We start from the raw sequence: 14977 nt of genomic DNA, 5'->3' as shown, positions 1-14977 counted from the left end.
GAAGAGAGAGAGAGAGAGTCAGAGAGGAAAAGGGAGCGGGATGGTGGAAAGATGGTAGGCAGGAGGCGATGGGGAGATGGAAGTCTGTAGGTTTTGAAGGTGAGGAGAGACGGAGAAGAAGCAGATAGGCAAGGAAGGTAGATGATGGAGACGGCGGCGGGAGCATGGACGCTGCAGTCGCAGTCGCAATGGCACTGCACCTAATGTGGTGATAGGTTAGCTGGTTGGTAGGTCCCTTTGGTGGAAGCCACACTGGGCTTGGCCTGTTAGTGGTGCTCAGCAGGACCTCGGGAGGTACTCCTGGTACTGGAGGCACCCGCAGCTGGCTTAGCTCCCACTGGTGACTGAGCACGCAGGGCCGCACGCCGCAAAAGAGCACCTCAATCCTGGCTTTTCGACGCTCGGCCCGCACTTTTGCTCCACACAAAGTGGCCAAATGACGAGGGCACAAAACGACACCAGGGTCGTGTTAAGAAACACACATCGACTACGGCATCATACGTACTACGTACCTACCAAAGCCATCTCTAATTTCATCATCTATAGGTATGTATGCAACTTAATAGCACCTCAATGCTGCCTTGATAGATAATTTTCTAGTGAGGATACCAGAGGCTAGTAAAGGCCACCTGGGCATGCTTTTGCTGAAGGAGGGCAATTCCTCGAGGGATAGGTACTACCGGTAGGCTATCCTTCGGTTCAAGTACCTACAGTACCTAGGGTATTTCGTCACTTCACCAAACCAATGTTTCCTCCTACAGAGCCTTGGAGTATGGCGTATGGGTATTGTCTATCGGCCAACAAGAAGGCTGCTACCTAGCTCTCCCGGTTCCCGTCTTTTTCGGCAAGGTGGGGATGGTGCAAGTAGCGAGCGGCACCAGTCACTACGAGGCAATGGATCAGGGAGGGAGGGAGTGAGTGATAGTCCTTTCTCAGCCTTCAATTGGCACTTCCTGGTGTTCCCTGCATTACGTCGATGATGTGCGGGAGGATGCCAGTCTTTGGGCGTCAATCATATGGATATGGTCCATGGATGGGCAAGGAGGCAAGCCCGCAAGCCCCTCAGATACTTCAGATATTGTACCTTTAGATTAGGTACGATACGGTACGGGGCTTACGAGGCAAAGCCGCCGCTCGGCTGCTGCAGACAACCTACAGTAGGGACCTCACCTCAGTCAAGATACATCCGTCCCTACCTTACAGTAATAACTGCCTAGATTATCTACCTAAGGTAGTTTAGGTAAACCTCCCTTCCCTAAGTACTGTAGCTTGTTGGCCTGACCAGAGAGCATTCGGATGATCCCCCACGGCGGATGCAAGCCACCTTGCAACTCTGTGATGCAGCAAAACCTATACGCGCATGAGGTAGCGGCAGCTCAATTTGTATGGACTCATCACGCTGACCTCGTTGATACTGCGTAATGCTAACATGAATCTGAACACGTCGCACGACTTACGGCTGTGGTAAACAAGATGCATCTGAAATAACTACGTAATATGATGCTTTGTGTATATGGGACATGCTGGCCTTGCTGGCCTTGCTGACCTTGGGTGTCCAGGACTCCAGGTGCCAGGGTAGCTTGATTGCGATGCTACGCAGTACGCTCTCCAACCATCCCACCTCCATGGGTAGAGCCCCCGACTGCGGCTTATTAGTGAGGGACCGTGCGATTGACCGGGCATCGGAAAGAGCTTCGTCCTCCACCCTCTCAGGTGCAGGATAGAACCAATCGCTAGATGTTGTCGAGACGGTACTACTGTATAGGAGGCTCATAATGTGCACGTCGCCAATGATGTCTATTGAGGCGTGTCTCGAGGGGAACAATGGGTAGATTAGTCTGCTTCCAATTGTCTGTGGGCGCTGGAGTAGCGTCTTATTCAAGGCTTCAGCGTCCATTGTACACGGCCATACCAAAATACTTAGTATTGTCGATTATTACTTGCTAGCCCTACCTAGGTAGGTAGTTTCTTCCCTTTACCTAGGTATGTCAGTACCAGTCCTGGAGTTTCACGATTCAATTGAGAATCGAGAGCTCAACGCTGCCCTGCCGGGAATATCTACCTCCCTACCTACCTTGCCTTACGGTCTTTCAAGGTTCCCCGTCCCCACAGCAGGCGCAGGTGGCTTGCGGTTGGTTAGTATTGTCCTAGCCAAAGTAATTGTTACTGCGGACACGCTAGCCGCCTTTCCTGCATAACTATTAACTACACCCACCAGCTCCTTCACCACCTTCTTTCTGCCGGTAGAAGCGGTCGCCGCCTGCCGCAATCTTCACCTATACCTTGCCATATGCTACCCGACCCGTTCTTTATTACCCAGAGCTTCGGGTTCAACGTCCGTTTGACGATCACCAACTCCAATTCACTCCCGACACCCCCGACACCTCAATCCCCTTTCCTCCAACCATTCTGATCTTCTACCCGCTCTCATCCTCTCGAATCCTTGATCCCCCTACCCTCATGAGCATGTCATTATAACTGCTCTTCCAGCCTCCCAGGTGTCAGGATGCCGAGCTCCTCGCCTACCGCCCCTCGCATCCCTCGAGGGGCACGACGAAGCTTACAACAGTCAAGTCCAGAGAGACTGCTACTCGCTGACTTCTTGACCCCCGAGCGAAACAGCGAATTGAATCACCGAGAAGCCTTACGAGCTGCGGTTGAGAAGCATACCCGCGTCCGAGAACGCGCCCTCCAAGTTGTCGAGCTATTTGAAGCCAATGAAGAAATCCTCCGCCTTCAGGAGCAACAGGCGAGAGAACAGGAGCGACTCGAGGCCGAGCGAGCAATACGCGCCGAGGAGGAGCGCCTACGGGTATTGAGGGCGAAGAGCGTCCCTAAGCTTCCTCCCGAGCCAGAGGCGCCGAAGGCGCCGCAAGCAGCTCCGGTTCAGACAAAGGAGCAGCCCGCCTCTACTCCAGCTCCCACTGCACCAGCCAAGGAGCTTTCTAATACTCCAGCGACAGCTGTCAATGGCACAGCTACACCATCCTCCACGACTACACCCGCACAGCCCGCGAATGCTTCAGTTTTCGGTGTCCCGACTCCGCAAACTCAGGCTTCAGCCACCCAGCCGTCACCTTTTGATCAGGCAGCTATCACACAGCAGCCCGCAGGGACCGCGTCCCCCTTTCAACAAGCTACTCCCTCAATCTTCTCCCAGATCAGCACTCAAGCCTCCAACAATACAAATAACCCCTTCGCTAGTCCGCCGGCTGCACCAGCTGTCAATGGAACGTCTACACCAGTTTCGGCGCCTCAGCCACAGAAGGCAGTGGCTGCGGATAGGCACACAGTGATCCACCAGAATCTCAAGCAGCTGCGAGCTTCTCTTGCGTCACAAGCCACCTCCAATCTTGCCCTTAAAAATATCATGGGCGATATGCGGCGAGAGATCCGAAAGTCTGTGGGACAATTGAGTCTCGACAAAACCGCAAATAGGAAAGTTGTAAGTAAAATTCTCTTCTGCTTGTCAATATGAAGTATCCAGAGCTGACTGTCGATATGTAGATGGAGAAGATCGTAGCGACCTTGCGAATTGCACTTGAGAACTCCGTTGGAAGCCAGCTCATTGATCCCAACCAATTTGTCCTTCTTCCTCGAGAGCCTGTCGAGGGAGCCACTCACAATGAGTCTCAGTTGCCTTCTCTATTCCTCTACCTTCTCAATCACTTCTCCAAGGCAATCCTGAGTCAATTCGTCAATGAATGTGGAGCGAACACCAAAGCAGCGGACCCAATAGGAGTGGCCGCCGCTCATGTCTTCTCCGACTCAGCCTTCCACTGGCGCGGCCAGAGCTTGATCGACATGTTCATCGCCAAATTTCGCGTCATCTGCCCCGTCTTATTCGGCTATAGGGGCTCCGAGAAGACCCAGCACGGTCGAGAGCGTGTTGGATGGAAGCGCAAGGATGGCGCATGGATCACGGAACAGGAGCACATGGATCATATGACCGGCCTTGGTGCCGGCTACGCCGCCGTGGCTCTCAGAGACTTTGCCAAGTCTAAGAAATCCAACCCCTGGCCACCTAGCAGGTACTGGGAGGCGTTCTCGAAGATTGTCAACACACCTCCGTCAGAGATCTCAAACACTCAATGTGTTGTCCTCAAGGCAATGATTGAGCACACCGAGAAGCGATTCATCGGATTCTACGGTAATGCAGGTATTGCGGCGCTGAGGATCGCACTTGTTGAATTCCCGGCTATTGCGCCTGAGAAGACCTCCGCGGTGAGATCTCTCGAGGTTCACGGACAGCTCCTGAAGAGAACAGTCGGTCTCGATTTGAGTTGATAGGTATTGCGAAAAATGCAACATATAAGAAAAGGGGAATGTCATGGAAATCGGAAAATCATTGGCACTTGGCGTTGAGGATGCTTCGGACATGTATCACGAGATACGGATACCACTTGATGAATAAGGGGGCGGCATATGTTTCTTCTGAATAGAAACCGCCTCATCTGACTGTGCGAGACAGTCCCCATGAGGCTTAGATTAGGGTATATCAACTGAAAAATAGAGGCGACATTGATCGCCCTAGCGCTACGATCTTGAAAGTTCCATATATATGCAAAACAAGTGACCGCCATGCCCATTCCCATGCCCACTCTTATAACACCAAAAGCAGAATCAACAAGATAATCAGCACCACTATCAGCACACCGATGCAGCAGCTACTGAGCCGGTCCTCGTTGTGCCGCATCACATACCGAAGCTTCTCAACGCCCGTCTGAAGCCGCCCGCCCACGCGGTCCGCGAGATTGTCCACCATCTCAAGCATTTCATGCTGCTCCTCAAGCTCGCGGCCCATGTCGTCCGCCTGCCGCCGCAGGTTGCCCACCGTCTGAAACACGCCGTCCAGGTGCGTGTCCTGCTCGCGCATCATCTCCATCTGCTGCTGCTGCTCGAACTCGGCGTAGTTGTCGTCCGCGTCGCCGTCCGCAATCGCGAACGCGTTCGGGTCCGGCAGGTCGTGCGCGCCGCCTCTGCCGGGTGCGGCGGCGGCATCCAGCTTCTTGGCGAGCTCTTCCCGCATGTCTTCGACCTCGCCTCCGACTTCCTGGACCAGCCGCTTGCGCCGCGTGACTTCATGCGCTGAGAGGCCATATTGTGCCGGGTTCGATTCGACGGCTTTGACGGACTCGACGAGGTCTGCGAGATCTTCGGCTAGGGAGGCGAGCGCAGACTCAAGGTCGGACCGCGCGGAGGCGAGCTCTGGGGAGTTTGCGTCTGTACTTAGAGATCGGATGCGTAGATACGATGTGAATAGCGGCCGCGTTGATTCCATTTGAGAGAGCACATCTCTAATCGCACATCGTTAGCCAAAGATGTGGGCGATCAGTTGACATAAAGCTTACTGTTGGACCTGGAGGAACGGGTCCTCCTCATTACTTGAAGACATCATTCTGTCTCTGTAGATGTCTCCGACACCATCAGATTATCATTGGTATCATGTACTAAGTAGTCTGTCGTGAAGTCTCATGCGCTGTTAATGATCGAGCTCGTCGGTAGAATCGGTGCGACTGTTGGACTGTGGATGACGTTGCACTGAACCGACAACCTTGGAAGGGGAAATTCCACTGGCAGGCACCTGCAAATCGGACCAGTGCCAGTGCCGCTCATTAGTCGCGGCCACTAAGAACGCGAGAAGTGCAGCTGTTTCTCTGGTCCCCACCAGCCCTCTCCTTGCCGCCCCCTGGATGGCGTCGTGAAACGTGTAGCTTACCCACCTCCCTGCTCGGCGAGGTCCCTCCGTGCATAGTGAATCTGTCCTTTAAGATCCAAGACCTCGCTCCTTTCTAGATTTACCATCTCCTCCACCATCCAATTCCCAATCCAGAGCTGAATATTGCGATTCTTCAGCTTCCACAATGTTCAGTCTCAGGCGGCTATTTGTGTCCGCCGCTCTCCTCGTCGGAGTGAGCTTGGTGCTGTTCTCGTCGACTGCCGAGGCCACCAAGGGCCCCAAGATCACCCACAAGGTCTACTTCGACATCACCCACGGCGATGAGCCCCTCGGCCGCATCGTCATGGGCCTCTATGGCAAGACCGTCCCCAAGACCACGGAGAACTTCCGCGCTCTGGCCACCGGCGAGAAGGGCTACGGCTATGAGGGCTCGACATTCCACCGTGTCATCAAGCAGTTCATGATCCAGGGTGGTGACTTCACCAAGGGCGACGGTACTGGTGGCAAGTCGAGTAAGGAGCTCTGCATTCGTCACCGTATATTTTCCATTGACTGACATGGAATCTGTAGTCTATGGCGACCGCTTTGAGGACGAGAACTTCAAGCTCAAGCACTCGAAGAAGGGCCTCCTGTCCATGGCCAACGCCGGCAAGGACACCAATGGCTCGCAGTTCTTCATCACCACCGTTATCACCTCGTAAGTCACCTTGTTGTAGCCAACAGTCCTCAATTGATATGACTAACGCTTGCACCTTGCAGATGGCTCGATGGCCGCCACGTCGTCTTCGGTGAGGTCCTCGAGGGCTACGACATCGTTGAGAAGATCGAGAATGCCAAGACCCAGCCTGGAGACAAGCCCGAGAAGACAGTCAAGATTGTCAAGAGTGGCGAGCTGGAGGTACCCCCCGAAGGTATTCACGTGGAGCTCTAAAGTACTACTACTACCCAATCCACCTGCCCGCACGAATACGTACGCTGCATCTATACTGTGCCCTATTTTCTTCTATGAGACTCTCCTTCAAATCGCCCGTTGATTTTGCTGATTCGTCCGTCGCCCCGCCTGCAGACTTGCGTGGCAGTGCTCAATGGGCAGCTGGCTATGCCGCTGAGGATCTGCCGGAAGTGAATGTCTTCAACAAAGGTGGGCACTCCGAGCTGTGGTCCATCTTCCAAAAGGCTGCCCTTTTCGGTGTTATCGTTGGCGCGGTTGCTCTGTACCTACGCTTGACGAAGAAGCGAGACGAGAGAATCGACATCGGATATGAGAAGACTCTGGCATGAAACATATATGGGGAATAGAAAAAGTCGTTCCTTTTGCTCAATTCTGCAAACCTCGCTGTTCGTGAATTGCCCTTTCTCCGTCCTAATTATGTTGCGATTGGTGAGAATGCTGCCCGGTAACTACTTTGATATAGCCTCACTGGTAATAGAGTTTCACGTATCCAGAAACCCCAAATCTTTGGTATTCCTATCTAACCCTACACTGTTCTCCCGCTTCCCTTGATTCCAATCCTCTTTTTGTCTCTTTTCATCAAAACGCTGTTTCTCTCATGTGCCAATCTAGTTCTTCTTTTATTGCACGGGGTGATCCTCGCCCTACAGGATCGCCGTCGCCATTGCTGCAACTGCCAGTCGAGATCCTTCTCCTGATATCGGCGCAATTACGAAACACCCCTGTGGCCATTACCGCCCTTGCTTTGACATGTAAGACTTGGTATCTGCTACTCCTACCACAGAAGCCAGTGCTCGGGCGCCGAGAGCGCCATTCTCTCCTCCTTCTCCTGGAAAGGGATCACGGCAGCGCTTATTATTTTTGCTCGATATGCTCGAGGCTACACCCCTTTTCGCCATCGTGCGGCCCACTGACCTTGGAACATACGACCAACAATCCCCAGCTCAAGCACTTGCGGCCCTGTTACCAGAACACCTCCTTCTTTCTGGATGGACACTACAAACTGGGCTATCATCACGCACGTCTTGTCATGAACCGTCATTGCTACGGTGCTCCTTGTGGCCTTCCTCTACATAATCTACATGCAGACCTCACAAATACGCTATATTCCCATGGCTGGAACCAGATTTGGCGCGCGAAAGTGATTGACGACCAGCTGTTCCTGTGCGCCACCCACACCATCAGCAATGTTCGCTTGCATATCTCAGACGACAAACTCCGATCAACGATGGATACAAATTCTCTCTACTGTATCTGCCGACACGTAGATCCAAGTTACTCTGTCGCCCCTATTAGACTGCGAAAGAGCCGCGAGGAGGGCGATCTGTTCGTCGAGTGTCGGGACGTCCTGGGATCCTGCGAGAGGTGTCTTACTGACTATTACACGACTATTGAGCGGAAAGAGATGAAAGTGGCAAAGTTACCCAATGGAGGGATCGAGTGGTATAAACCAAAATTCTGGAATCGGTGGCGGCCTGGTATGACGGCTTGGACCATCACCATCGTGGCATATCATCTCCTTGGAAGTGCTCGATCGCCCTTTGACTGGAAGTGGAGAGCGATCACGGGAAATACTTTTGCAACGGACGAAAGGGACTGTGATCTCTATCCGCCTGGGTTGATACAAGCTAAGTGGCTAGAATCAGAGGCCGGTTTGGAGATATAACAATATCGAGGGGCGAGCCCAAAGAGCCCGGAACCCTAGATGGAGAATTTGGTTGGCAAGTCTTTAGGGCTCTCTCTGTATAGCTGGTCTATGAGTGGGACCTCCAGTAATCCTTCCGCATAGTCTCCTAGACTATCAAAACAAGTAATAAAACCTTCATTCAAGATTTACCCTCATGTTTATAATGGTTAACCACTGGGTATTCTTAAGGAGTGAAACTATCATCCGCCTGCAGGGCTGCAAGTTGAGCTCGAGAAGAGGGATCTGATTGGGTCGGGCGGGTCGCGCACGGACCAACTTAAAGATTCGAGTTCTGTTAAAGACCTTGAGCACATCCATTCTACAGGTTGAACCAGCAAGCAAAACCATCATGAAAGTTCTGAGCATAAATTTCCTGACCTGCGCGGTCAAGGCGTGCAAGACGACGTCAAGCTCGTTTCCTCTGCACCCCAAGGATGCCGAGCTTGTGCACGACGACATCGAGATCAACCCGCAACTCATCATCAATGTGCTGCCCCGCATAGACTGGGCTGCCCTACAGACCACATCAACTGAGGTAGGAGTTGTCTTCCCCTTTAAATCTCCCTCTGTGCTGTTTTAACGATTGCAAAAAGTTGGGATTTCCGGCATTGCCAGCCCAGCCGCCAACGGCGGAGGAACTTGAGAGCAATGAGGCCATGCTGAAAGAGCTGCACACATTGCTCCTTGAGACTCAGATAATGGAGGGAAAGCTTGTGTGTGGTAACTGTGGTCACGAGTACAACATTCGGGAAGGCATCGCAAACTTCTTATTACCTAGTCATTTGGTATAAGGCCAAGTTGTGGGGAGGAGTCCGGCATGACGGGGAAAAAAGTATCGTATAGATCACTATGTCTGTGACTGGCTACGAGAAGGCGTTCCGGAAAAGGACTTTGCATTGGGAGGCATGATCTGAAGTAAACACATTACTATACCCTCGCGGGAACAAATCCAAGTTGATTCACCGCACGATGATCACACGCTCGCATCTTCTCCTGACCGTAAAACCGCATAGATAGTCTCTTCATCTCTTGCTGAGTGATATTCCGAGGGGCTAAGCCCAGATCTACATACGAATGCCATGACACGCCCGAAACTCCCGCATATGATACAAAACTGCGAACACTTAATTACCTGTTCTTCCTCATTGAATCTACATCTGCTTCTTCTGCGCAGCAGGTCCCATCTCCTTGTCGAAGGCACCATATGACACCGAAAGGCTAGACAGCGCTGAGATACCGACGTACAGAATGGAGAGGAGGACGAATGCGCCCAGAAGACCCATGAAAATGCCTATCAAGTCAGTCAATACAGACAAAGAGTAACTGAGTACAGTGAGAACGTACCTGGTGTGAAGAACTGGTACTTTTCAAACAAAGGTCTGTTGTCCGCCTTGTCTGCCCTCCTACCGATGGTAATAGGAGCAGACCGACGGTGCTTCAGCTCCATATGCACCGGCTCGATGAACTCGGATTCGTACGGCTTGCCCTCGTGCGGACTGGATAGGTATATAATGGTGTAATCATCGGACGCCTCGACTGTCTCAACTATCTGGCCCAACTCGTGGTCTGTAGTCCGTTAGAAAGATATCCCTACAGAGTCTAGAAATAAGTTCTCACCGTTATCGCCCATCACTGCTGAACGTTTCGATGAGCTGGCGCCTCCGGGAAGAGGGCTGAGCTGATGCTCCTCCACTCTGACATCCTTTCCTTTCTCCTCGCAAGCCGACTTGATATAGTTTGAGATATCTTCCGTCGCCAGTTGCCCAATGACCTCTGCTACGCTGAACTGTCCCTGGATCTTCTTGTTGTCACGAGCCCTGCATAGGTTCGGGGCGAGGCAGCCTGTCCTGTCTCTCAGGTCGGATGCGTGCAGGTTTGGTTGCGACACGACGACATAGCGGCTGGTTGAGCAGGAGCTCAGGATCTTCTTTGCTGAGTCTAGTACTTGGCCACTTGTTTGTAGCTGTTCAGTCTTAGAGATATCGGAGATCCTGCAGAGTTGTGTGAGCGATTAGTCTGCATGCTTGCTAGCAAGCCGCGCAGGGAGGCCGACTTACTGGGCCGTGGATAGCAGGACGAAGGGCGATGAGTCGGAAAACGCCTGCACAGCTGTGGAGGCCAGCAGAGCGGCTGCTGTTGAGAGACGCATGGCGGCTGATGCGGCTTTGCTGGATTGCGACGCGATGGCAGCGGATGAAGACGGATGAAGTTGGAGATTCCCAGGCTGCACGCAATCAAAGAGCTTGGAGGTTTGGCAATGATGCAGCAGCTGCGTGGTAGCTTCCGTTTCCACACGGCAAATTCCGCCAGTACCACTCACGCCGTAGCCGTACTTATTAGCCCAGTAAGTCTAGTAAGATGCAGTGCTGGTCAGTAAAGTTTCGCACCCAAGCCTCTAAAACTGCCGGCATTTAGCGCCGCGATTCAGAGCCTTCCAGGGTCGCCTTTGCAAACCAACCGCTGCGAAAAATAAAATCCTGGAGAAAATCTACACGCCACCATGGAGAGTGAGTTCCTCGAGCCAATATTCTCCCGACCCAGAGTCAAGAAGAGCGTCCTACCGCCCCTGCAGAAGAAGAGAAAGAAGGATCATGCGATTGAGGAGATATCCTTCGACAACAGCGCCAGGGAGGAATACCTTACCGGGTTTCACAAGCGCAAACTACAAAGGAAAAAATATGCCGAGGAACAGGCCGCGGAGAAGGCAAGACAAGAGAAGATCGAGTTGAGGAAACAGGTAAGGCTATCTCAGGGACGTGGTTTGTATGGTCCTCTAACTGTAGTAGATCAGGGATGAACGAAAGCAAGCTGTCGAGGATCATGTGAAGAATGTCGAAGCCCTATTGAAGGAGGCCCAAGTGGCTGGTATGGGCTCTGACGCCGAGTCAAACAATGATGAAGGCGAGGAAGAATGGGGTGGCTTTCAGGACGAGGCTCCTGCCTTGGAGCCTGTGGATCATGAAGAGGAATACATCGACGAAGATCGTTATACCACGGTCACAGTCGAGTCTGTGATGGTCGACAGAGATGGATTACACAAACCCGAGCAAATTGAATCGGGTAACGAAGACGAGGAGGAAGATGGCAAAGAAAAGGTCAGCAAAGACACAGAATCAACGTCTGGAAAGGACCAAAAGAAGCATCCTCCCAAGAAGAAGAAAAAGAAGTTTCGTTACGAATCAAAATTAGACAGGCAGGCGTCAGACAGGAAAAACAAGGCCAGGAAAGGAAGGCCACAGCGGTAGCAGGTCTAATCTTGAGAATAATGGACTTGTTGGGCTTCAAAAGATGATACCCCGTACGATTAATAGAATCATTACGAATCGATCATATCTGATGGCAGAAGCGAAATGCGGCTAAAGCTTTCATTCCTTCATAACAGTCCAGTGGTGAGGGACATGCCTACGTCCAACGAATTCTTGAGCTGAATCCTCCACAATTCAGTGATGCAATGTAAACGGAAACCTCCCTTTGCACCCGAGTGCTACAACCCGACAACCTAGAAGCAATAGGCTTGGTGTGTTTTAGATGTTGCCAATCTCTTGCTGGAACTCCTCTAGCTCCTTCTGAACCGTGGCGTACTTCTTGGCCATCTCCTCGTACTTGGATTCCCACTGGTCGCGCTCGGCCTCGAGGGCCTGGACTTTTCGCTCGAAGTGGCCGGCCTTGACATCTGTTTGACGAAGCCTGTAGGATGATGTCAGCTCTCTGTGAGCTGATATAGTGTGTGGTGAGGTAAGGGTGTGCCTGAGGCTGTGACATACTTCTCATTAGCCTCACGGAGCGTCTTGTCTGCTTCCTCGGCCTCCTCCTCGAGAAGCTGGAGTCTCCGTGACAGGGTCTCATTCTGAGTACCATGCTGCTGGCCCTCGTCGGCGGCCTTCTTGAAATCCTTGATAGCCGTCTCGAGCTTCTCGACCTCGGACTCGAGGAGACCGTTCTTGTGCTGCAGAGATGTGATCTCTTGCTCCTTGGACAGATTCTCCTGCTCGAGCACCTTGACCTTAGACTGGAGCTCCTCGGCCTTGGCGGAAGACTCGTCTGCCTCCAGGCGCAGCTGGTTCATTTTCTGACGGAGCATAAGGTTAGCCATGGTGATTCCGGGACGCGATGAAGGCGTGGTGCTGGCTGATAACCCGTGGATCGCGGTAGGCGGTGGGTGGTGGTGGTGGTGATGGCGGGGTAGATAATCAGGGGCAGTTCGGAGAGCGTAGGGAAACTCACCTCCTTGATGCGATCCATGATGGATGTTTAGTTGGTCGGGATGAAAGTCAAAAAAGCGAGTCTAGCTGCTGAACGAGGCCTGAAAAAGATCTGATGGCGACTTGAGGGGGGGATTGTGAGATGGGAAGAGTGATGGAAGGAAATGGTCAGAACTTCAAAAGGGTGTGAAGATGTTAGGTACACCACAAGCAGACCTATGCAAAATGCCCCTCTAAACTGTTGCGACCTATTCGCTGGCTTGCGTCGTGGCGGGCAGCGCACTGCTGATCAGACAGCCAGGGGGCTTGGTGGTCTTCCCAAAAGAGGTGGGGTGCCAGAAGCAGCCTGAACTGCTCCCCGTTTTGGGCCGTTTCAGAGCCGCTATCTCTGTGAGACACTCCAAATCCTTGTTGCCAGGACAACCAGGGCCCGTCAACAATCCATGCCAACCCAGAATCTGATCAACTTAAGCATCACAACACACTTGTCTAGAGGCAATTACTGCACGAAACTGAGCCTGTGCATCGAGAAACCAATACCACATCAATTTGATTCAGTGCACGATCTTTACCAGTCGTCCGTCGCGGCTGCGATCTTGTGACGATGTTGGCCGCCCGAGATCAAGAGAACTTGGCCTTCAGCCATCACGCAGGAGCTGTTGCCAAACAGCAGCAGAACCAAGGGATCCGTCAACTCCAGCCTAAGACGCCTGGAGCTCGATACCCCAAGACTCCTCTCAAGATTCCACTCAACGACGAGAACGCTAATCATGGACTCGGCAAAAGCGTTCTTGGGGGCCGCAGTAGAGGAGCAAACGAAAACATCATGACAATTGGCAAGGGAGGGAAAGCAGCGGAGAAGTCTAACTGGGTCACGCCTCTCGGTGAGAAATCAAGGAGCCAATTTCATCTGCAATAATTCTTAACCTAGACTGATCGCAGAACCTCGAACGACGAGAGCTCCTTTGGGTAACAAAACCACAAACGCAAAGGCTAGGACTGTTCAGGCTCCTGGAGTCAAAGATATTGTCCGAGAGATCGAGAAGACATCGCAACCTATGACAGTGAAGAAGGCCCAGTCTAGTGCTCCGAAGGCAGATGCATCCAAGCTTGTAGTCCTCAACGATCCTCTAAATGACGAGGAGGAAGATATCGAATACTGTCCTCCTAGGCCTAAGGATATCCCATATGAATCCGACATCTTCCCAGACGGTGTTCTGAACTTTGACGTCCTCAAACCAGAGAATAGAATTAAGGGTTATTACGATTACTACCACAATTCCGTCGACGACAATGGGATGACCAGAATTGAAAGGCAGATGCACGAATCGCAACAAAGGGCTTTCAAGAAGCTGGACGAACAGGTGAAGAAGGACCTAGATGAGATGGACTGGAGCGTCCGTGATGTCCCTGCCAGCAAACATGTACTCAAGAAGCAAGCAGCTTCCTTGGGTGGTCAGTCGACCGGTACTGGAGCCAGAAAGCAGTCAAGAATTGTTGCGAAACCTCCTCCTACAATCGCATCCAGAAAGGCTGCTTCCGCACTGTCAATGGCTACGAAGACGTCAGCTGCACAGCCCAGAATCAAAGCAAAGCCGGAAATGGTTCCTGCCAGAGGACCTTTGTCATTATTGGGGGCCAAGAAGCCTCTCAGTCAGCAAGCACCGGCGAAACCAACATCAACAGAAAACAGCGGTGCTCTGGCTGCGTCAAGAAGCACTCTGGGCTACACGAAGGGCCGCTCGGCCTCTTCGATGGTCCATGGCCGCAAACCGCAAACCACCATTGCACCTCTTCCGCGTTCCTTCAGCACTGCATCCACAGGCTCTGATACCACGATCACCCCAGAACGATATGCCGAAGGTCAGAGGACCAGTGAGAGCGAGGACTGGAGGCGACTCGAGTTCTTGTCTATCTTCGACGGAGAGGATGATGATGACGGCCAGCTGGGATCAGATCTACCCATGGATGATCTGGAGGAGAATTTCGAGTTCAAGGTGAACTTCTAATGATAATGACAACATTCAAAGACCGGCGCATCGTCAAAGGAGGTTGGCGTCAGGGCTGGTGGAACGCTTACGCTCATCAATTCATGTTTAAACTTTATCGTAACTGGCGCATAGGTTGGACCTCTTCGGAACCAAAACACTCAAAGGTCTTAACTTACAGCACAATGGAGGATACTGAGTTACTGCTTATTGTAGTGAGGCAAAGGTTGTCTCTAAAGGTGGGAGGTTCGAAGAGAAAGCAGTCACTCGTTTTTATTGCATTTACTTTGTATAATATAATAAATTGGCCAGTACGCGCAACGCGCAACGCGTTCGACGTTGACTTAGACAATGAGATCATTTCTTTTCTATTCAGGGGACTGGTGGCCAAAGGTACCCATCGCATTATTGGCATGACTGGAGAAAAATGAAAGAGCTAGGGGGCCAAGTCGCAGGGCAATAGGGATA

At 52.1% G+C, this 14977-nt stretch overlaps 8 protein-coding genes across 8 annotated transcripts; 5 read left to right on the top strand and 3 right to left on the bottom strand.

The window, feature by feature from the left end:
- Positions 1-2290: 2290 nt before the first annotated feature.
- UCRPA7_4946 (putative gle1-like protein) lies at positions 2291-4287 on the top strand (the record flags this gene model as incomplete). The annotated part of the gene is made up of 3 exons (XM_007917497.1): positions 2291-2335; positions 2615-3445; positions 3508-4287. 3 exons carry the CDS (start codon positions 2291-2293, stop codon positions 4285-4287), a joined length of 1656 nt encoding a protein of 551 aa, XP_007915688.1.
- Positions 4288-4603: 316 nt separating this feature from the next.
- Positions 4604-5281, bottom strand: UCRPA7_4945 (putative snare domain-containing protein; the record flags this gene model as incomplete). Its single annotated transcript, XM_007917496.1, has 1 exon — positions 4604-5281. The coding sequence occupies one exon, from the start codon at positions 5279-5281 to the stop codon at positions 4604-4606; it is 678 nt and encodes a 225-aa protein (XP_007915687.1).
- A 583-nt stretch (positions 5282-5864) lies between these two features.
- UCRPA7_4944 (putative peptidyl-prolyl cis-trans isomerase b protein) lies at positions 5865-6961 on the top strand (the record flags this gene model as incomplete). Its single annotated transcript, XM_007917495.1, has 4 exons — positions 5865-6192; positions 6251-6377; positions 6440-6591; positions 6747-6961. The coding sequence occupies 4 exons, from the start codon at positions 5865-5867 to the stop codon at positions 6959-6961; spliced, it is 822 nt and encodes a 273-aa protein (XP_007915686.1).
- A 1707-nt stretch (positions 6962-8668) lies between these two features.
- UCRPA7_4943 (putative trm112p-like protein) lies at positions 8669-9110 on the top strand (the record flags this gene model as incomplete). Its single annotated transcript, XM_007917494.1, has 2 exons — positions 8669-8854; positions 8913-9110. The coding sequence occupies 2 exons, from the start codon at positions 8669-8671 to the stop codon at positions 9108-9110; spliced, it is 384 nt and encodes a 127-aa protein (XP_007915685.1).
- Positions 9111-9470: 360 nt separating this feature from the next.
- On the bottom strand, positions 9471-10468 carry UCRPA7_4942 (putative er protein big1 protein; the record flags this gene model as incomplete). Its single annotated transcript, XM_007917493.1, has 4 exons — positions 9471-9610; positions 9664-9885; positions 9937-10310; positions 10377-10468. 4 exons carry the CDS (start codon positions 10466-10468, stop codon positions 9471-9473), a joined length of 828 nt encoding a protein of 275 aa, XP_007915684.1.
- Positions 10469-10819: 351 nt separating this feature from the next.
- UCRPA7_4941 (putative rrna processing protein rrp17 protein) lies at positions 10820-11564 on the top strand (the record flags this gene model as incomplete). Its single annotated transcript, XM_007917492.1, has 2 exons — positions 10820-11056; positions 11106-11564. The coding sequence occupies 2 exons, from the start codon at positions 10820-10822 to the stop codon at positions 11562-11564; spliced, it is 696 nt and encodes a 231-aa protein (XP_007915683.1).
- A 279-nt stretch (positions 11565-11843) lies between these two features.
- UCRPA7_4940 (putative actin lateral binding protein) lies at positions 11844-12561 on the bottom strand (the record flags this gene model as incomplete). The annotated part of the gene is made up of 3 exons (XM_007917491.1): positions 11844-12006; positions 12084-12388; positions 12544-12561. The coding sequence occupies 3 exons, from the start codon at positions 12559-12561 to the stop codon at positions 11844-11846; spliced, it is 486 nt and encodes a 161-aa protein (XP_007915682.1).
- A 1018-nt stretch (positions 12562-13579) lies between these two features.
- Positions 13580-14530, top strand: UCRPA7_4939 (hypothetical protein; the record flags this gene model as incomplete). Its single annotated transcript, XM_007917490.1, has 1 exon — positions 13580-14530. The coding sequence occupies one exon, from the start codon at positions 13580-13582 to the stop codon at positions 14528-14530; it is 951 nt and encodes a 316-aa protein (XP_007915681.1).
- Positions 14531-14977: the final 447 nt, after the last annotated feature.

The sequence above is a fragment of the Phaeoacremonium minimum genome (genome assembly GCF_000392275.1).
Source record: "Phaeoacremonium minimum UCRPA7 unplaced genomic scaffold PA7_03_scaffold_373, whole genome shotgun sequence".
NCBI classification, from domain to species: Eukaryota; Fungi; Ascomycota; class Sordariomycetes; order Togniniales; family Togniniaceae; genus Phaeoacremonium; species Phaeoacremonium minimum.
The sequence above is the reverse complement of the archived record's forward strand: the minus strand, read 5'-3'. Positions and strand labels throughout refer to the sequence as shown.